At 45.6% G+C, this 20698-nt stretch overlaps 8 protein-coding genes across 8 annotated transcripts; 5 read left to right on the top strand and 3 right to left on the bottom strand.

Annotated features, from left to right (window-relative positions):
* Nucleotides 1-1944: 1944 nt before the first annotated feature.
* On the top strand, nt 1945-3296 carry GGS22DRAFT_164580 (NUC189-domain-containing protein). Its single transcript, XM_047961554.1, has one exon. It carries the CDS (start codon nt 2010-2012, stop codon nt 2988-2990), a length of 981 nt encoding a protein of 326 aa, XP_047818730.1. The 5' UTR covers nt 1945-2009; the 3' UTR covers nt 2991-3296.
* Nucleotides 3297-3623: 327 nt separating this feature from the next.
* Nucleotides 3624-5538, top strand: GGS22DRAFT_164579 (P-loop containing nucleoside triphosphate hydrolase protein). Its single transcript, XM_047961553.1, has one exon. It carries the CDS (start codon nt 3752-3754, stop codon nt 5408-5410), a length of 1659 nt encoding a protein of 552 aa, XP_047818729.1. The 5' UTR covers nt 3624-3751; the 3' UTR covers nt 5411-5538.
* Nucleotides 5539-6313: 775 nt separating this feature from the next.
* GGS22DRAFT_164578 (acyl-CoA N-acyltransferase) lies at nt 6314-7453 on the bottom strand. The gene is made up of 2 exons (XM_047961552.1): nt 6844-7453; nt 6314-6763 (listed from the first exon to the last, which is right to left on the bottom strand). Exons 1-2 carry the CDS (start codon nt 7292-7294, stop codon nt 6504-6506), a joined length of 711 nt encoding a protein of 236 aa, XP_047818728.1. The 5' UTR covers nt 7295-7453; the 3' UTR covers nt 6314-6503.
* A 276-nt stretch (nt 7454-7729) lies between these two features.
* Nucleotides 7730-8647, bottom strand: GGS22DRAFT_164577 (uncharacterized protein). The gene is made up of 2 exons (XM_047961551.1): nt 8478-8647; nt 7730-8414 (listed from the first exon to the last, which is right to left on the bottom strand). The coding sequence occupies exons 1-2, from the start codon at nt 8564-8566 to the stop codon at nt 7943-7945; spliced, it is 561 nt and encodes a 186-aa protein (XP_047818727.1). The 5' UTR covers nt 8567-8647; the 3' UTR covers nt 7730-7942.
* A 1767-nt stretch (nt 8648-10414) lies between these two features.
* GGS22DRAFT_164575 (uncharacterized protein) lies at nt 10415-11825 on the top strand. The gene is made up of 4 exons (XM_047961550.1): nt 10415-10941; nt 10989-11123; nt 11184-11314; nt 11373-11825. The coding sequence occupies exons 1-4, from the start codon at nt 10653-10655 to the stop codon at nt 11694-11696; spliced, it is 879 nt and encodes a 292-aa protein (XP_047818726.1). The 5' UTR covers nt 10415-10652; the 3' UTR covers nt 11697-11825.
* Nucleotides 11826-12796: 971 nt separating this feature from the next.
* On the top strand, nt 12797-14185 carry GGS22DRAFT_164573 (uncharacterized protein). The gene has a single exon (XM_047961549.1). It carries the CDS (start codon nt 13139-13141, stop codon nt 13988-13990), a length of 852 nt encoding a protein of 283 aa, XP_047818725.1. The 5' UTR covers nt 12797-13138; the 3' UTR covers nt 13991-14185.
* On the bottom strand, nt 14173-14984 carry GGS22DRAFT_200559 (carbohydrate esterase family 5 protein; the record flags this gene model as incomplete). Its single annotated transcript, XM_047966453.1, has 3 exons — nt 14173-14349; nt 14402-14484; nt 14540-14984. The coding sequence occupies 3 exons, from the start codon at nt 14982-14984 to the stop codon at nt 14173-14175; spliced, it is 705 nt and encodes a 234-aa protein (XP_047818724.1).
* Nucleotides 14985-17424: 2440 nt separating this feature from the next.
* GGS22DRAFT_164572 (heterokaryon incompatibility protein-domain-containing protein) lies at nt 17425-20651 on the top strand. The gene has a single exon (XM_047961548.1). The coding sequence runs from the start codon at nt 17908-17910 to the stop codon at nt 20290-20292; it is 2385 nt and encodes a 794-aa protein (XP_047818723.1). The 5' UTR covers nt 17425-17907; the 3' UTR covers nt 20293-20651.
* Nucleotides 20652-20698: the final 47 nt, after the last annotated feature.

Raw genomic sequence — 20698 nt, 5'->3', positions numbered from 1 at the left:
TAAGCGTGAGAGCGAGATGGATGGATGAAAAAAAGGTACCTAGGTACTTTTCGTCGCGTGGTGCGCGTGCGGCGGTGGTAGTAGTGAGTAGTGGAAGTGGTTTGTGTGGTGGTGGTGAGGTATGAAATCAATTTCTGAAGATGCGAGGCGGTGTCGGTGATCGGAATATTAGAGGGGGGGTTGGGGTTGGGCAGAAATGGAAAAATAGGAGGAAGGGTTGTAAAAAAAAAATCTCGGGAATCAGAGGTCTCTTTTTTTTCTTCGTCGCGAAAATTTCTGGATTGGGGCCACTTTCCTATTTGTAGAACGCGCCTTCCCGGGCTGCGAAATCACGGTTCGCCATCACTGGGGGAATTACGACAAGGATTACAATGGAGAAACACCCACGGTGATCGTAACAAAGAAGCTCATAGCAAATCACATTATCGAGATATCGAGATGTGGGTCTCTTTGAGACATGGATCGGGGTGCACACTGCACACTTTCTCACGATTGTAACCAAGTATACCCATCTAAGCACATTGTGTGTGCAAAGGTTGTGTAGAGCTCCTGTAGATGAATCGGGGACAAAATGGTTACCTACCGTAGCTGAATTGAAGAACAGATTAGAACCTAGATTCTAAGCATCTCGAATTCCTTCTCTGTAATCCAATCTTTTCAAGATATTCGTCGGGCTCCGTTTGGGATGGATGCAAGATAATCTATTCAATGTTTCCATTAACGGTGACGGATAGATCTTAACATGTACCTATGTAGGTTGTTTCGCTGATAGCACGCAACATTGAAGCAACGAAGGACCCGGTGCTCAAAAAGATTTTGACGAGAAATATTGTTTGACGAGCTAGATATGGAAGGCCAATCAGAGTTTGAGCGCAATGATGACTTTCCGGCGACCGTCCAATCGTGACGCGTAGTGCTTTGGGACCCTTGCTCATTTGAAATGATGGAAGCCACTGGGTAGTCTTTTTTTGATGACTGCTGCTACCCGGGTGTGTAATTAGGAATAGCTCCTTCGTTGTTGACTCATCAGGATATTTGGTTATTCCGTTTTGGCCACTTCGTGCATCGACTATCACATGATCTAGGTTCTGGGATACCTAGAAAGTCGTCGTCGAGAATTCTCCTTATTTTCATCAAGACCTATCGATCGTATTGCTTGAGTACTAGCTGATGGATAAGACAAAAACAGAATGATCTTATCCGCTCAGGTTTCAGGCCAGATAATCGCTTCGTTTATGGGATTCGGATCCGGCACCATTTGGAAAACAGAACAGGTTGGCCTCAATGAAAAAAAGTTGCGGTGGAGGAAAAATGTTGCAGATGAGTCCCATTCAATCCGAAAAGACTTGATGGGGCGCTGGAGCTTTCAATCGAGTGCACAGTATGAATCACAATATACACATATTTAACACACGTTGTGCTAGTTCACTTGGTGACACAATTTTGCCAGCTGTTGTAATACCTAGGTACTTCTCTCATCCATGGTCCGTGCATGTTTCGGCAACGGAAATACCAACCGCCTATCACAGCTAGATGCTCGATAATGAGCCCCATTATTTTATGTTATCAGTAAAAGAAAGAAAAAAAAACTACGAGAGGTACCTCGCCATGCAACAATACTCGCGTGCAAAATACAAAAGATTTTTAAAGTCTTGCGCTGTCGTCTTTACAACATAAAGTTGTTTTTTTCAACTTCTAGCCCCGCTGATTCATACTTCATATTCGCCCTTTTCATCTTCCTACAGCAATTATAATATTGCGACTTCATTATCCAGACAGACACAATGTCAACTAAACGAAAATTGTCAACTAAGATTGCTCACCCAGTCGTTAAGCAAAGCGCAAAGATACCTTTGAAGGCCAGCATCAACGAATCCGAGACAGCTGTGTCAGTTCCGGACATTCTAAAGGCAAACGACGTTTCGAACGAACAAGTAATAGAGATCTCGAGCGACTCGGGCAGTAGCGAGTATGACTATACAGATGACGAGAAAGATAATGGAGAAGATATGAAATTGGACGACACAACAAAGTCTGACGCCGAGGCGCCCCAGGGCCAATCCACAATGGAGGATGCGCTACAATCACGAGAAGAAATTAACGGAGATGTCGATATCGATATGCCTTCGCCTAAGCCAGCAACCGATGGCGAGTCTGACCAAGAATCTACGCAACCCACATTCGGCGAGCTCGCCCGCGCACACGACACCATTGACGTCCCCGCCGCGATATCTACACAATCTCCTACCCTCCCAGCCCCGGGAAGAGCCCCAGTCCCCCCTAGTCTTTCTTCCCTCGGAACTGTTCTATCTCAAGCACTCCGCACCGATGATGCGGATCTTCTAGAATCTTGTCTTCACACCAATGATCTAACCACTATTCGCAACACCATTCAAAGACTCGACTCCACTCTTGCAGGGACACTACTTATCAAGTTAGCCTCTAGAATGCACAGGCGGCCGGGACGTGCTGGTAGTTTAATGACCTGGGTACAATGGACCTTAGTTGCACACGGAGGCGCATTGGCAACTCAACCAGGACTAGCCAAGAAACTCGGCGAACTACATCGAGTATTAGAGGAACGATCAAGAGGCCTAAATTCCCTCTTGGCCCTGAAAGGAAAGCTTGATCTACTTGAGGCGCAAATGGAATTACGCCGTGGCTTGCAACGAAATGAAGACTCCGGTGATGATAACGATGAGGAGGGCATCGTCTACGTAGAGGGGGAGGAAAGCGATGCAGAGTTGGCTAACGGACCTATGGACATGGATGATGACGACGAGCTGCCGGTCACCAATGGCGTGGCTGAGGACGACTCGGAAGAGGATGAAGAGTCGGGCGAAGAGGATGAGGTTGACTTGGAGGGTCGAGAAGAGTTAGACGAAGATGATGTCAACCATGAGGACGTTGAATCTGACGAAGAAGACAGTGAACCCGAGGTAGCAGAGCCTCAACGTCCAGTAAAACGGTCGAGAACGAAACGAAGATGAGTCTTCTAAGAGATGGCTCCTAGCAGATAATTTCGATCCAATTGACACGATACCCGTTTCTTCTGAATAGCTGTCACACCAGGCCTACACGACCAAGTTGCATACTCCAGTTGACATTTAGGGTGTCTCGGATATCATTCTTGAGGTTAAATTCCACGGGATGTGATGGCATTAGCGCATTAGTACATACGGAATTCTAAGGGGTGATGACAACATTGCAGCATGAGTGTTTCCTTGAGGCACAATCAATGAAGGTTTTCCTCATAGCTCTGCCTAAAAAATTGAATCTGTCAATACAGACTGGACGTATTTACATAATGCCTATTATACCACGCCTGTGACATCCATATGAATGCGAGAACCTTGCAGCTTCTAACATCAAATTGGGTTTAAAAACCGTTGTATCGAATAAGCAGGGTGGGGTTGCCCGCTAAGACCCGCTTACGTTCTGTATTGTACAGTGCACCGTGGACCTAGCTCAAGAAGCTACCCTTGACAGTTCCAAAATACGGGCTATTATCGATAAAGAAGATATATTACAGGGCTTATCTAATCAATTCGTCCCCATCCGAGACAATTAATTCGTCAGAGCGCGTCCTCCGAATCCAAATTATTTCGTGTCAAGAATTCTACAGAAGTTAAACGAAATTTAGGTTGAACCGTTTGATTGCTTATTGTTTCTCTATCAAATGGTTCTTTATTTTGTTTCTTAGAATTTCACACCCATTCTTCCTCCTTTGCTTCAAATTCCGGTCGTCATAATGGTTGAATGCCCAATTTGTAAGAAGCAAGTCCAATCCCCGAAGATCAACGAACATATCGATCAAAGATGCGAAACTTTTATTATTGATCCCTCGACAATCTCTTCGTCTCCTCACATGTCCTCCACTCAGGGACCTAGTGTTGTATCGGCATCGCAGAAACGGCCTGCCTCGAGTTTCTTCCAAACCCCCACTGCCAAACGCCAACAATCAACACCTGCCAAGGTCGTCACACCCTTAGTCAACGGAAATGGAGGAGCAGCGAAACTAAACGGAGGCCTCAAACGCTCATTCGACGAAGGTCCCGGCGAGGAATCATCTATGCAAAATGGAGGCAGTAGGGTAGATGACACAGCGCCCCCAGAGACCGGTCGGATATTAAAGAGGACGAAGACCAATCGAGCAGCCCCTTTGGCTGAGCGCATGCGACCTCAAAATTTTGACGATGTCTTCGGACAAGAACTTGTCGGCCCCCATGGTGTTCTGCGATCCCTAATCGAATCCGATCGAGTGCCATCTATGATATTATGGGGTGCCTCGGGCACCGGCAAAACCACCATCGCACGCTGCATCGCAAGTATGGTTGGCTCACGGTTTATCGAGATGAACGCAACAAGCTCTGGGGTGGGAGAATGCAAGAAGATATTCAACGACGCGGCAAACGAGCTGGCGCTAACAGGACGGAAAACAATAATATTCTGCGACGAGATACACCGCTTCTCCAAGTCCCAGCAAGATGTGTTTCTCAAACCTGTTGAAGCAGGCACTATTACACTCATCGGTGCAACAACCGAAAACCCAAGCTTTAAGATCGTCAACGCTCTGTTATCCAGATGTCGAACCTTCACTTTGCAGAAACTAACAACCACCGACGTTCAGCGCGTATTAATGCGAGCATTACAAACCGAACTCTCCACCACGTCATCGCCACCGTCCTCTCTCCTCGATGAAGAATTAATAACCTACCTCGCCAACTTCGCCGACGGCGACGCACGAACAGCACTCAACCTATTAGAACTAGCACTGTCCTTATCAAATAAAGAAGGAATGACAAAAGAGGGTATGAAGGCATCCTTGACGAAAACCTTGGTCTATGACCGAGCTGGCGATCAACATTACGACACAATTTCCGCTTTTCACAAATCAGTTCGAGGCTCTGATCCAGATGCAGCGCTTTACTATCTAGCCCGCATGCTCCAGTCTGGAGAGGATCCGCTATTTATAGCGAGACGCATGGTTGTAATCGCGTCGGAAGATGTCGGACTAGCGGATAGCTCACTTCTCTCTCTGGCAACATCAACCTACACCGCAACTCAGCAAATCGGCATGCCAGAGGCCCGCATACCTCTGGCCCACTGCACAGTAGCACTTACACTCGCACCGAAGAGCACACGTGCCTACAGAGGGCTAAATAACGCCTTCGCCGCTCTGAAAGAACCGGGTGTAGCGGCATTGCCTGTTCCGGTTCATCTACGAAATGCGCCGACGAGGCTCATGCGAGAGCTCGGGTACGGAAAAGAGTACAAGTACAATCCTAATTACAAGGACGGCAAGGTGAAACAGGACTACCTCCCGGACGCACTACTTGGACGCACGTTTCTGGAGGACCGAGACTTGGGTACTGAGTTTGATCCCGACTTGGTCATGGAGGACGCCTGATTATGGGGCAAGCACGGCAAGAATTACATACTAGGGTTTTACTATAAATTCTCGAGCCTATTGTACATTAAGCATTCTGGATATGGCCGGCGCGGATTGTACTATTACTGAGATTAGAAGGATACCCCGTGCACAAGTACATTTGCAATTAGGACAACTAAAATATTAAAAAGTTATCCATCTATATGAGGACACCCGAAACTGAAGTGGGCACTTACAGATACCCACGTACCCTGGCAACGAATCGCTCTGTGACACGAATAACCTCGATTCTAGGAACGGACAACTATCTTCGTCTACTGAAGAACCACATTACACGTTACTCTTCAAACATGGAGCAATGAAATGTAGGTGAGTTTTTTTTCAATCCTTAGCTCTCAAAATGTGACTAGTCTGCTAAGCATTTATAGTTGGCTGTCATTGGCTAAAATGACATGAGACATTCCAGATTCGGTAATTCTACCATACATGGGTCTTGGCTTTGTGTTACGGGGCAGAACTCCCATAGTTTTATTCAGATAAACTAACGGCTCCTTCAATAGCCTCTTTTTGTTTCTAGTCATATAGAAGTTTGTTTCATACCCGTTCAGCCTTTCGATCGCCAATATTCAACTCAACATTTGATGTCGACCATAAGCCCTGAATAAGGGTTTAGTAACTCAGTTGTGATAGTCTCAGTAAAGCAATAAATAGTGCTTGCTTAGAGGCGCACATCAAGGTGGGTGGCTTGCTAGCCCACCATGATCAGCTAATGTATAATCACCAATGCGAATTCCAGGTCAGTTCGCATCCTGTGCCTACCCAGGCATCCAGACATGCAAACAGGAAAAAGGCACCAGCCGCCTATGAGGTCCTTAAAAAGAGGCAGCTCAAATAGGGATCTAGCCCAATGAGAAAGTCAGACAAGGTCACCTTGTGATATTCAGTTCTCCCCTTAAACCTCGGCATCCCATCTACCATGGAAAGAGTTCGCCGATCATTATGGAGTTTAAAAGCCCATACCTAAATGATACATTCAGAGTCCAGTTCCCACATATATCATTCACATCACAAAAGAACACATATGAAATATCTATTCTCGATATCGCAGGCCTCAAATATCCTTAGGCACATCATGATCGTAGATCATGAAATAGGTGCCATACTCCCCTTTACCACCGTACTCCGTATCGTCTTGGATAACTCGCTCGACCTCCTTGAACCCAAGCCGTTCATAAACACCTCGGCCAGCCTTATACGACATCACGAATATCGGGATACCAGTTTCTATCGCGTATTTGATCCCGCTCTTAACAAGTGCGGTCGCAATCCCCTTCCCTTTATTCTCAGGATGAACAGCCAAATAATCGAGCTCTGGACACCAGTCAATACCCGAGCCTAGGCAATTCCATTACCTCAAGCCATCTTAAAGTCACCGAGTAGGTAAAACTTACTGATATACGACCTCTCCGACAAGATCCGATCCATGACAACATCATTCTCATCATCAATATGCCTCATCTCCTTCCTCCCATTCCACCACGCCCCCTCAGCCAGCTCCTCAAACCGCCTGCTCTCATCCTCCCCAACGTCGGGTACCTGCGCCGAAACCCACTCTGCGCCGCCACCAGCCGCGACGGAACGCCCGGTGGGGAGAATCCAGCGGGCGTACCCGACTAGAGCGCCCGTGGCGGGGTCCACCGCCTTCTGGTGACGCGTCACTTCGCGGTCTTTTAAAAGAAGGCGTGGATACCGCTTTTCGCCCTGTTTGATCAGGAATTCTCTGGTGATGTCTTTGGGCCATAGCAGGATCCATGTTGGATCCTCCCAGAAGGCGCTCATGTTGTTGCGCGCCATCGCTGCGGCGTCCGCGACGGTGCAGCCTTCGATGTTCCAGGATGTCATGGCTGCGTTATGGTGTTGTCGCAATTGAATTTTCCGGGTTTGCGAGGGTGAATGGGTAAGTAAATGCGGTCTTTGAATTAGGCTTATTTGTTATTATGGTAATGCGATTGAGGGGCTTGGCCGATTGATTACGGGTGAAGAAGAGGGGAGATGTCATTGAGCGGCTAACTTTCATGCAGGAATAGGAATACAGCGCCAACATAAGTACCCGTGGAGTGCGGACAATAGCGAGGACACGGTCGGACTTACTGGATACGAATACAGCAGGTGTTGCGTGATCTACATAAGGTAGGTAGCATTATCCGTTCTACATATGTAAGGGATTATGTCATGATTTCTCATTTGTTATGGGTGTCACTTCTAACGTCAACTACGTAACACTGGAACTGAAATTACAGCATGGATGGATTTGGTAAATGTTTTTTTTTCAATGTCGTCCTAACGAGTGTCCCTAGAAGCCATCTAGCATATGGCTATTCTTTCCTTGCCTCATTCATCCAGCAATTGTTCAAGACCCCCAAATTGTAATTGTCTAGGTAAGTACTGTTATGCGAAATTCTATGTAGTGGATTGTGTTAGGGGAGACTCGGTAACCCCTCTCCCCCAACATAAGCTGTTCCGCAATAACATTCAACTCACGAGCCATCTCTACTCGGATTGAGTAGCATCATAGGTAGCGTACTTCTGCTTAGATGGCTCTCGGCTCTCCACGTGGGAAGCATCGTAAGTGGCGTACTTCTCCTTTGAAGGCTCGCGCTTCTCGGCGTGAGAAGCATCATAAGTCGCGTACTTTTCTTTGGAAGGTTCTCGCTTCTCTGCCTGAGTAGCGTCGTAGGTGGCGTACTTCTCCTTAGAACGCCTTTCCGCTTGGGTGGCGTCGTAAGTAGCATATTTCTGCTTCGAGCGCTTCTCGGCATGGGAGGCATCGTATGTCGCGTACTTCTCCTTGGAAGGTTCTCTCTTCTCTGCCTGGGTGGCATCGTAGGTTGCGTACTTTTCCTTGGATGGCTCTCGCTTGTCTACGCCCTGGGAAGCGTCATAGGTAGCGTACTTCTCCTTGGAACGCTCTTCCACATGAGAAGCATCATAGGTGGCGTATTTTTGCTTAGAAGGTTCACGGCTATCTACCATGTCAGTCTCATCCCTTACGTATTATTGGTTAGGTGGTAATGTTTGAGCGCACCTGATGATGGAGTTGTCTTGCACTGGGAGTGCCAGTGTTGTGGAAGCAAGAGCTCCGAGGACCATGATAGAGGCTTTGAAGAAATGCATCTTGGATGAATGGGCTTTTTGTATGTATAAAGATACTATGTAGGCGGCAGTGATGTATTGTTGTTTAGTAGAATGATGGTGTGAGTCTGTATGTTGAAAATCTGCGGAAATCGTGTCCTCTTATGTCTTGATTCTTGTGAAGCGCTACAGAAGATGCTGCTTTCTAAAACCAATGTGTGTTTGATGAGCGAGTTCTCATGATTGCTAGACTTCGCCCATTATTCCCCTTCTTCGCTCTGGTCCTTTGAGTCTGCATGTTACGTATTTCCTGAGGTCGAATTCGCAATGTCATACTCCCCATAATCGGTTAGAAGGACCCAGACTTCACGCCGTATATGCAATGCAAGGTTTGCAGATATCACAGTCACTAAGAAGTATGAAAACGAATAGGATTTTGATATCCTGGCCCGAGTGCGAAGTTGTCTATCACATGGTACGGATTTAGGATTTCGGTAGTTGCTAGCTCTCTGTAGAGGCTTTATTGATGAACATCACAGTTATCAAGTCGGATAGAAGGGCCATTTTACCATGACAACTCACTAAGGTCGCTTAGACGCAGAGTCCTATAACCGAATAATCTATCTAGGGTTCATGCTACGGAACATAATCTCCATACTCTTGGCAATACGGCTCAGCTATATCTTGAAATTCGGTCCGTTAGAAGACACGCCCTCGTCTACAAGGTAGATATCACGCAATACTAGTTATTATTGCATCATGACCTATGTAGGATACAAATTCATATATACTTATACCGGAGTGGGACAATATAGATTTACGGCGCGTTAAGTCAGCGATATGTACATCTGATGCGAATTGTGGAGGCCTGGGTAACTTCTTTATGTACCTAGGTACGCAACTAAGTACCTAGGTAATGTGTAAAGTCTTATTGGTATATAATGATGACATTACGTAAAATCCATAGCCCTACTGTGAGAAGGTCTATTGAGTCGAGACAGCTGCAGTTAGAATGATCATTTGTGGACTTCCAGGGGCTAACCTAGATATTATCTTACACACCCACTCATGTTGGAACCAATCATATCTACCCATTGAGAGTATAGACATGCTTAAACTAACTTCACTTAACCTGATTATCTGAATTCTAAGGGAGATAACTCTTTCACTTTTCGGCTTATGGTATACTTGAGTTGCAGCTGTTGTTAACGTAATGTTGATATCTATGACTGTTAGATTTAAGGCATTCTCGTACTCACTCAAGGAGCCCTAGACCGGTTTAATGTAGGTAGTAGTTAGGTAAGACGTACCTAGGTACGCCGGTAAGAATTAACTACCATCCTCTACCATACGGGCCTTGCATCTAGCCGCATTAGCCCTATAATGCTCGGCTCGGACAATAAAATTCACGAACGTCCCATGTAAGATTTCATCAACAACTGACCCACTACACTATCTCGAAAGAGTTGGTACCTGTTTATTCGAGGCATATCTATTAGGATGGGATCCCCCACATTTTCACGGATCGCCATCCGGCGTAGCTAACGCCGCATTCCCGCAGGCCAGTGAACCAACAAGCTTTCAATGCCGGCATTTATTAGCTCTCACCGAAGGCTAAAATCTTGGCCAGAACTCCGTGGTGAGCCGGCTCTACGAGATCCACAATCTTCGGACCTAAAATCTCACCAGGTATGTCATTTCTGCAATAACTCCATCATGTGTTCTACGGTTTAGGAAAGCTAGGACTCAGCTTGAGGGATTTTATCCTGGTGAATGCCAAGAACTACCTAGGTATGCATGGTTGGGAAGTGTTTGCGGGTTCGACTTTTGAGGTTATAGAAGCCTATTTTCAGATGGCGTGATAGGGATAATTCTGGTTCGAGTGGGACTAGTATAGCTTCCATGGATATCGCCGTAAAGTTTTACTAACGTATGTGCTATGTGCGGGCTAATAGGCCCCTAATAGTTATATGTGGTGATAGACAATAACACCTTGAATTTGCGAAAGAAAAATTAGAACTTAAGACTTTAGGTCTAGCCCCCTTTCCAGCCATTTCCTGGGCCATCTTCACTCATCTTCCTGCAACATCTGTTTGAGTCTGAAATCTTAAGTCTTTCCATTCTCAAGATGGGTTTCCATTCAAAGGAGAAGGCATATGATCCGTTAGTCTCGGATGAGACAAGACCCTCACAAAGCTCTGATGGCCTTGAAAGCCAAGGAGAAGATAGGGCTATGTTGTCACGTCACTTTAGGCAGCGACCTTCTCGTCTTGCTTCTTGGGCAAGAGTAGGCGGCAAGGTTCTTGCAGTCGTCAACACCATTCTCTTGATAAGCATCGTCATCGTGCTCTCACTTTCTCGCCACGAGAGAAATGAATGGTCGGAAGCAGAATGTGCTGCTAAGACATCACACTATTGTAAGTACTTGAGATTCTGAGAGTGTATGTGAGATTAACAGTAACAGCTCCACTCCTAGAAAAGGATGCGGGAGTTATAGAGTACGAAACTCGTCGATTCCGAGGCGCGCTCGAGCATCAAAGTGTTTACAAGGGTACGCCAAATAAGGCACTTGACGAAGCCTGGACAATTCTTACGCACAGTAAGTTCCCTTTAGCTACCTGTAGTCTACACACGAATCAAACAAAACTCACACAGCCAGTGAACAACTCCGGAGTGAGTGGCGATGTCATCGACAAGATCGGAAAGTCGCGGATTGCGGTCAAGTATCCCGAATCCCAGGGAGGGAAATATAATATTGGCATAGAAGTGTTCCATCACATGCACTGTTTGGTACGTTGACCTTGTCCTATAACATTCGCCATGTGATATAGACTAATGGGCACAACAGAATATCATCCGCCAGTACACGTATAAGGAGTACTATTTCAAGCCAGAGAACGTACCAAAAAGCTTTACTGACCCCGAACACATCATTCGTGCTCATATTGATCATTGTATCGAAATGTTGCGTGAGACCCTTCTTTGCCAGGGCGACGTAGGTATTATCACTTATAATTGGGTCAAGCCTTGGGGTATATACCCAGACTTTAGCACAGAACACAAGTGTCGCAAGCTTGACAAGATTGTGGAATGGGCTGACAAGAATGCTCTACCTGATGGAGACCCGGAGCCCGATGAGAGCACAGTTTTTCTCCCAGGGCCACCGCAATAAAGGGCGTATTTGGGATAACCGGTGCAGAGATAGTACTTAGGGGGACTCGAAACTCCGATGAAAATCTAGAAGTCTTGTGAATTGTGTGGGTTTGGTTATGGCTCTTTCTCATAGCAGTATGAATACCTACCTGGTTAGGTTATCTAGTTCAGAATGTACCTAGGTAGTTTTCATGGATTACAAATAACTATATGATACTTACCCAGTCGTAATTTCGATAACAACGTTAAACTCAACGTTCTAGTTAAAACTCGGTACATGATTAGTGGTAATTCAGCTTATGACACAAACTTTAGCACGGTAATAGGTACATAACTACCTAGTATGCAGCCCGTCTCGTGAGATAGGTATATCCACTGGTCGTTAATATCGTGCTTACGGCAACTCTAGATTTCTAGGACTTACAAGGATTCGGAAACAGGCCAATGGGAATGATGTTACATAGGAATCTATAGACAATAGATCTTACTAGTAGCTCAATCCCGACTGGTTGACGGTATTCGCTGAAGAACTTTAAAGGGGGGAGATCAACTCGACTACCTATGCACTCAATCGCATGACGCTCATAGGCTACCAATACGAAGGTGTGTATGGTATAAGCACAGCTTTGGGCTGTAGGTGAATAGATGCCTAGAGAGATGTATGGACCTTGGTCTGGGCTGAACGGTTACCAAATTGGGGACTTGACAACACGAGTATGGAGGTCTATATTGGGTCAACTGTAAGGCGTGATAGAACACCATAGCGGGGAGGCCAATTAACGCTTACTTCCCTCGTGGAATAGGATATATTATATTCAGAATGTGGCAAAGATCACCTAATTCCATGCTGTCGCTGTACTGGGATCCCGGATAAGCATGACGATGCTGTGCCTCACAACTGCTTGCATAGTCGACGCACGTGTCTGGGTACCTATGTAAACTTACACATAATACTTGAAGTAATGCAGCCAAGAAATATAAGCTTCTATTCCGCGAGAACTTTCTGGAGCTAGGTAGGTAGTTGGTATATGTGGTGTGGGTAACTACCTTCTTACCACATAATCAACTTTACTGGCATAAGCTCAACCAACATACCTACCTATTTAGTCAGAGCTATCACACCATGTTCCACTTCTATATATGCGTGTAATAAGTAGTGATGTTCGAAAGCTGTATCAGAACTATACTCCCATATCATATGTCGGCGAAATTTTCAACCTAGTCACAAAAGGTCTTATGAAGGATTAGCCCCTCTCCATTCGTAAATGCCGAGAAGGATCGGGACCCAGATAATTCTCAAGTCTAATATTCATGTGCTTGATAGACCGAATCTACCTTTCGGCCAGTTCTACTTGCGCTTGACACACCTACTTTCTTCTTTTCTGCTAAACATACTCGGTACTCTTTTGACTCAGAAAATATATGCGAGGCCAGCAGAGGAGAAAGGCCAATTGATCCTCAATGGCGAGTTCCAGCAAGAAGTCAAAGGCAATACCAGAGAGCATCCGAGATATGTCGCAAACTCATCACAAAGAACAATACGAAAGTCTCTTAACTGAGTCTCACACCCGGCCACTAGATCATGATGATTTCCGCGCCCATTCTAGCAGACAGCTAGCCTGGCGGTCGCCTTTCTTTTATATACCTACGATATTATGTTTCTTTCTTGGTATAGCACTCGTCGCTGTATGCTCATCTAATTCAGCACGGCTAGACTCCGTCATCGATCAGATGGAAGAAAAGATCGCAAACTTTGAGGTCATATCAACGTCAAGCTCCTCATCACATAAAATTCCCTTGCCAGAAGGACTTCCTCCAACCCACCCGAAAACATCAAAACCAACAGGAGAAGAATTCGGGTCTTGTGGCCACTCTCCCGGCGAAGCTCAATCCCTCGGCTGCATATTCGACCCAATGTCATGGGCGTGGCAGCGTCCCGAGTGCTATAACGCCGAGTTGATAAATCACTTCCTAAACATTACAGACTGGCACTTTTACCCTAACAACGCGACACGCCCTGAGGAAGAGCTTCCGAGGGAAGTATGGGCAACTGGCGGTTATAATGGGGCCTGGGGTCCGTGGTCATGGCATATGTATCACTGCTCTTATAGCTGGCGCAAATTCGACATGGGCTTCCACCATGGGAAGCCTTTGGACGACGATATTCTTGATCCCCTGCATACTTATCACTGCAGCGTTCAGATCATCTTGCGAGATACGGATCGGACTCTTCATGCACCATGCCTAGATGATCCACATAGTTGTGAGATCACTCAGATGTGGATGAAGTTTAACAAATGTGGTTACTATTGAAGCTTGTCTTCTGTAGGTACCTATTCACATAATAAAATGGGGCCTACCGTTGAATATCAACATTATATGCGACTCAAGTGGTGTATAGGTCTATTGGGAATTTTTTTCTACCTATTTAATTCTACTCAATAACCTAAACTCAGCAGAGTGTACATATCTGTCTCTATTGAATGACTATTGCTTCAGATTTTGGACTTCACAAACGCGGCGGCTTCGGCTATAGACGCATCGAAATACTGAAGGTGCGCGCTGACATCTGCGCCTCCAGCACAAACTGGGTCGTCAACGAAGCACCATGAGTGTAATAAATCCGAGAACTTATTTAGAGATTCAAGTTCAGCCGCTGACCTTGGGAGAATCTATAACACGTGTTAGCTCCAATTCTAATGGATACCCTCCTGGACTACTTACTCCACTACCTGCTGCTCCGGTTCCAACGTTATAACTCTGGGAAGCCGTGTGACGTACATCTCCAAAGAAGGTCACTGCTACGACTATACGGTTCTGATTAGTACACCTAAGCACCTCGGTAGGTTGATAACCACTTACTCTTATTGCCTGGAGAAGTTTCAGGCGACAATGGCGTATTCGTTGGTTGCGTGCATCCTTGATTCGGGATTTCGCCTCCACCTCCTCCAAGTATATCACCCGCGACGTGTCCTCCCTGAGAATAGCCTGTCAAGACTAACTTCGCATTAGGGCAACTCTCGGCGTACGCCGTGATCTGGGCGGTGCCGTTGACGACGCCTCCGTATGCCGAAGCACAGTAGTTGTCGAATGAAGCAGGGTATATAATGTCCTCATATCCACAGCTAGACAGGCCCTCACAGACTGCGTTGACAAGGTCCTCTTGACGGCCTGGGTACGGTTCTGTTGAACCGCGGGCTATGAAAAAGTGTACGTCTTGGCAGGCAGTTTGTCGCCCTACCAATCCAGTTGCCGCCGCAGCGGCTACTTCCAGGAGGACTGTCGAGAAAAGAAGTTTGGTAGTCATGATGATGCCTTGGTTATTTGTGAGAGGGTTAAAATGTGAGTAAAGATCTACTCATCAACAAGGTCTTGTATTTACCTAGGAAACGGAGAAACATCTTATATTTATAATTCTCAATCGTAGAATCGCAATCCCGGCAAGATACGAGTAAATACAACGTCTCCAAGACTCGTGTCGTGATTGAACCGAGATCTAACCCCGGAGGAAGTCCCAGTTTCGGCTCGCGGACCCGGATCTACCGTTGCAACAGCCCCTTAATTATGCACCTATAAGAGATGGGGTCGCCCTGCCAAGGGACACAAGATCGTTAAGTTTATCCCACTCTACATCGAAACCATTGAGGATAACCTTATATAATAGTTACACCTAACCTATTAGCCTCGGACTTTAGACTGAAGCATATGAATGAACTACATGGTTCCCCCCGTGCTTTAGACCTCGGCTATTCTAATATTCATGTCCTATTTTTGACGGAATAAATTCGAAAAGGAGAATAGGAGACTTTCATACTTGAAATAAATTTCCGTATCTGGTTATACTAAAACTTTATAGCCACGAAGATCTCAGTTAATTATTTCGCACATTTGCTCATAGCTTGGCACTGTGTAAATTAAGATACTGGCGTACTGTATGAGGCTTTTCTTTAGTGGCTAAGCTCCCTAAGCTACAGCGGTCATGCACTAGAATTTAGGAGGAGAATCGCTACTAAGCCCAGCCCTGGAGGTCGCCGACACAGTATTATTCACCCATCATTTAGGTACCTACCTACCTATGGACGTCTGCGCAAGTGATCACGCATTGAGAAGGAGTTCCAGCAGACATGAAAATCCGCAAAGATTCTAATGTCACTTATGTCGTATATTCTACACTAGAACATCACCCCTACCGCCTCTAAACCGGATTGCCATTCATTAGTTCCTTGGGTATCTGTTATACCTGCAATAAGGGGGAGTAGACTGATAGTATGTAAGGAGTTACAAATCCGCTTATTAAGTAATTAGTTCAGCCAAAAGGAAGGGCTCAAGGAGCTAATTACCTAATGGCTGCCGTGCTTATATAATGTACAGTGGAAGGTATCCACTAATATATGTGGAGCGTTTACGTAATTGATGGAATTGGATCAGTTTCCGTACTAAAGCTCGCAGCACCCAATTAACCGTCAATTCATCGTAAATTTATGGTTTGACGATGCAAACGTTTGGAAAAAAAGAAACCGCCGACTGCGCGTTTTTTTATTCAATCGTTTATATTTTAGATTAGTGTTTACTTCCTTTCGAAACGTTTGGAAATTCGAAACGTTTAACATGAAGCCTTCGATGTACCTAGACGGGAAGCTGCAGGAGCTAGCGGATAGGTGTTTCACTTTGGGACCAACAAGCAAACGGATAGCTTTCTACGAGGCCTCCTACGTATGTAGGAGGCTATCTACGATTTCTACGATTTCTACGATTTTTACGATTTCTACGATTGCAAGATTACCTACCTACCTACCTACCTGCAAGAGCCGCAGTTGAGCCTCGAGTCACTAGCAAATCAGATAGGCTGGAGGTCCTGGAGATCCTGGAGATCCTGGAGATCCTGGAGGCGATCCTGGTGTATATGGGTAGATCTTTGGAGACTTCTTCAAAGACTTCTTCAAAGATTTGGAGGTTTTGAAGATGGAGAAGAAGAAGAAGGATTGGAGGTAGGTGGGTGGGATCAAGGTCTTATATAGACTTAAGGAAGATAGATTGGATCAAAACAACAACTGAAAGGGTTACACACACCAGATCAGGGACTTAGAATAGTTCGAGCTATCGTCAAACATTTATTTGAAAGAAACGTTGAACTTCTTTCTAACGTTTGAAAATATATAACGTTTAAATGCGAGTAATCGTTTAACTTTATAAATATTCAGATAGTTAAACATTTATAAAACTAAACCATATATTTATGGGTTTGGAAAAAACTACGCGTTAATTAGAATGGGGTGGCCTAGCTAAGTTCTCTCGTCCTTCTAGAAGCTGGTGTTGATGTTAACAAGGTCCACTAACAAGGTCCATTGCCTATAGGTCTTCCTTCTTACCACACTAAATGATATTGAACTCATATTGCTATTTTCAAAAAATGTAAGATAATAAACAACATAAGAGAAATTCCAATTGACGAGGACGAGGCTCTTAGATCCAGATGCGCGAGTTGGCGGCAAAGCCAAAATCTGAAAGGTCCAATCAACTGATAAAACTGACATACCCCGCTGCCAGGCCATGCAACTATCGCGACAAGCATCGATTACCTACGTAGGTAGGTAGCCTTACCACGAGAACTTTCATCTCAAATTTCCAATAATAGTAACCACCGATGAACCTATGAGAATTCAAATCTAGCATAAGGCGAGCGACATCGAAGTCTCATTTTTCGGTGTGAACGATCGGCGGGCATTATAGTGATGTCACATATGCCAGCGAGGTGTCGGCTAGGTGTGTTTACAAGGACATCATGCAGGCTGCTCATTAAACTCAGCAGAACCGACATAGGTAGTAACCAATTGGACTCGGAGTTGAAGCGCTGCAGCTACTCCAAAAATGAGGCCAGCAGCAAGATAAGCCGCCACAATTGAGACCTAACTAAAGATATTGACTGAACAGACCAGCCCAAACTCACATTTTCATTTAACAATTTACAGCTAGCTATCGGAATACTTCTAATCAGACAGGGTTCGCTGCATCTTGGATTGATTTTCCCCAAAATGCCGCCCTTTCAGCTCGCTCAGCCCTAAATTGCGAATCCTTCCCAAATCTCATTCCCAAAATGGTTAGCGTTTTCGAAGGCCCTCCCAAGCATGCCATACAGAACTCCCTCTGAAACCTTTCATGAGAGAAGTTTGAGGAAACTGTATCGGCCAAAAGAGAAAAAAAGAGAAAAAACCTTCTGCTAGAAGAGCAACATGGCCTCAATCCTGGAATATGCCAAATTACCTGAGCGCACTGGTCCAACTGGAGAAAAGAGAAGAACCCTGAACTACAGGCCCCCGTCACCCCGCCGAGACAAGAAAAATACTCGCGATAGGCTTCGCCATACCGTATGGAAAGCTCAGAAATTCCTGTACAGATATGATCATATTGAAAGCAACCAAGTACGCCTTATGGCCCTCCAGGCCAGCCAAGATTTCGAAGGAGATCTCGTCGCAGATCTTGTCACAATACCTATCGAGAAGTTAAAGGATTTCCCCTACGAGGCTCTTTCATACCACTGGGGCGAAAGCCAAGCAGACAATCCGATTTACGTCCATTCTGCGAATAATATGATGGGAGGTATGTCCCATATGAGCGACGTTGCGGCTATGGTCTCCATGCGCCTCTATGTTAAGGATAACTTATACGAAGCCTTACGGCATTTACGTGATAAGAATCATGCAATCATCTTATGGGCTGATGGGCTCTGTATGGATCAGGGTAACGAGGTCGAGAAAGGAGCCCAAGTTCCGAACATGGCGACCATTTATTCCTGCGCAACGAGAGTCTGCGTTTGGTTAGGACTAGCCGATCAACATGGCAGAACCGATAGAGCAATGAGCTTCATTCCCAAGATCGTTACAGAAGACATAGACTCTTTAATCCTGCCAGATCAAGCTAAGAATTGGCGCGACCTTATCTTCTTAATGAGATGTAGCTGGTTCTCCCGGAGATGGATCATTCAAGAACTAGCTCTTGCGAAGGAGGCTACGGTGCGTTGCGGTTCCAAAGAAGTGGATTGGAGAGACTTCTCTGACGCCGTTAGTCTCTTCGATCTAAATTTTCAGAAGATTCGAAAGCTTTTCGGTAACAAGCCTAAGGATTATATCGCAATTGCAGGGCTAGGACCTCTTGGAGCGAAGATATTGGTAGACGAATTGAGCAACACGTTCCTGAGGGCCGCCGATCAGAGCCCTTTCGAACCTATAAAAACCCTCGAGACTTTAGTATCGACATTGTCAACATTTGAAACAACCGACCCGCGCGATACCATATATTCCTTTCTCAACATCGCTAGGGATACATCCACTAAGTTCGGTATTTGGATTCCATCGAGTTCAACACAAGTTCAACCGCCGACCCCTGAATACACACACGATCTCCTTATGGTTTACACTGACTTCGTCCGCTACGTAGTCGATAGTAGCAAGTCACTTGACATTTTATGTCGCCAATGGGCCTTACCTGAGAGAAAGGAAACAAAGATTATGTATGAGACTTTAGTGGAGCTTCCATCATGGATAAAGACCGTTCCTGAGTCACCTTTTGGCAAGCAGGGAGAAGGGTTCAACGGTCGGAAGAATGGTGATAACTTTGTAGGACTACCCAATGCCAAGATCTACAATGCATCTCGGGACAAACCGCCTGAAGTTCGTTTCGGAATGGCGGTACGAGAGTCGATAAATTTTCCAGATTCGCCAACAACCAATAGTTTATCTACGGGAACAATTCCGACCGTGACAAAAACATCACACCGGAACGGCGATTTGATACCAAATAGCAACCCAGCGTCACCAAACGGCCTATCGCCTACCGAATCCCATTTTTCAGACGGCCTAGGTAGTGCGACATCTACCTCAACAAGGCGACCTAGCTTGCGATCCAATGACCGACCTAGGACTCCTGCTGAAGAGCGACAGAGATTGAGAGATAGGGACCCATCAATTTACGTCAAAGGGTTCATCCTGAGTACTGTTACATGGAAGACAGACCCTATACCTGATGGTATCATTCCCAAAGGTGCGCTTCAGAGACTGGGATGGTCAAACAGAGACGACGAAGTTTTCTTGGTCCCAGACAGAGTCTGGAGGACCCTAGTCGCTGATAGGGGCCCAGACGGGAGACCGCCTCCAAGCTGGTACCACCGAGCATCTCTTCGGTGCCTGGTACAAGATACCCCAAACGGACACATCTCCACCAAGAACATTTTGGAACAAAACTCAAGCGGCATCATGTATGACTACATCAGGCGCGTGCAAGCCGTGACTTGGAATCGCGTCGTGCTCGAAGGGATAGATGAAAACAATCCAAAAGAGAACTTGGTCGGCATTGGACCCCCACTAACAGAGATGGGCGATTTAATCTGTATAATATTTGGGTGCAGCGTACCTTGCATCATTCGACCTTGGATGTTTACCACGTTGGGTAAAAGTTCCGACATAAACCGACGCAAGCCTGACATCAGTAAGGGAGAGCAACCTGACTACTATGAGTTCATTGGCGAAGCTTTTATATACGGAAAGATGGATGGTCAGGCCATTGATAGCATCAGCCCGAAGGTACTTCAGACTAAGACCCGAGAATTTCGCTTGCGGTGACGTAAGGTGTCGTGCATGTTCCGTTCCATATGTCTATAGAGTCCTGTTAGACACGACGCGTAAGATATGAAGTTCAGGTTGATGGACAGGTATCTCGTTGGATATCAGGGTATTCTAGGTACCTTTGGGTTTATCTATCTCTACAGGTGGTCTTTTAGATATTTAATATGATTTAAACAATGGAGCGTATTTAAATGTCATCTCCTAGAATTGCTTAGTCATAAACTTTCCTTGTATTCGGTAAAGGGGTTGAGTTAGGGGTTTTCCGGACAACGAGAGCGGAATAATATGGGTAGATTATCTTCAATCGTCGCTCATCTGTATCACTATATTCCCCATGTTGTAATATTAACAACAATAGTTACATATAATACTCATCTACGTGTTTAACTATTTACCATGAAGA

The sequence above is a fragment of the Annulohypoxylon maeteangense genome (genome assembly GCF_022496945.1).
Source record: "Annulohypoxylon maeteangense strain CBS 123835 unplaced genomic scaffold GGS22scaffold_9, whole genome shotgun sequence".
Taxonomy (NCBI): Eukaryota; Fungi; Ascomycota; class Sordariomycetes; order Xylariales; family Hypoxylaceae; genus Annulohypoxylon; species Annulohypoxylon maeteangense.
This window is presented reverse-complemented; position numbering and strand designations above follow the sequence as displayed.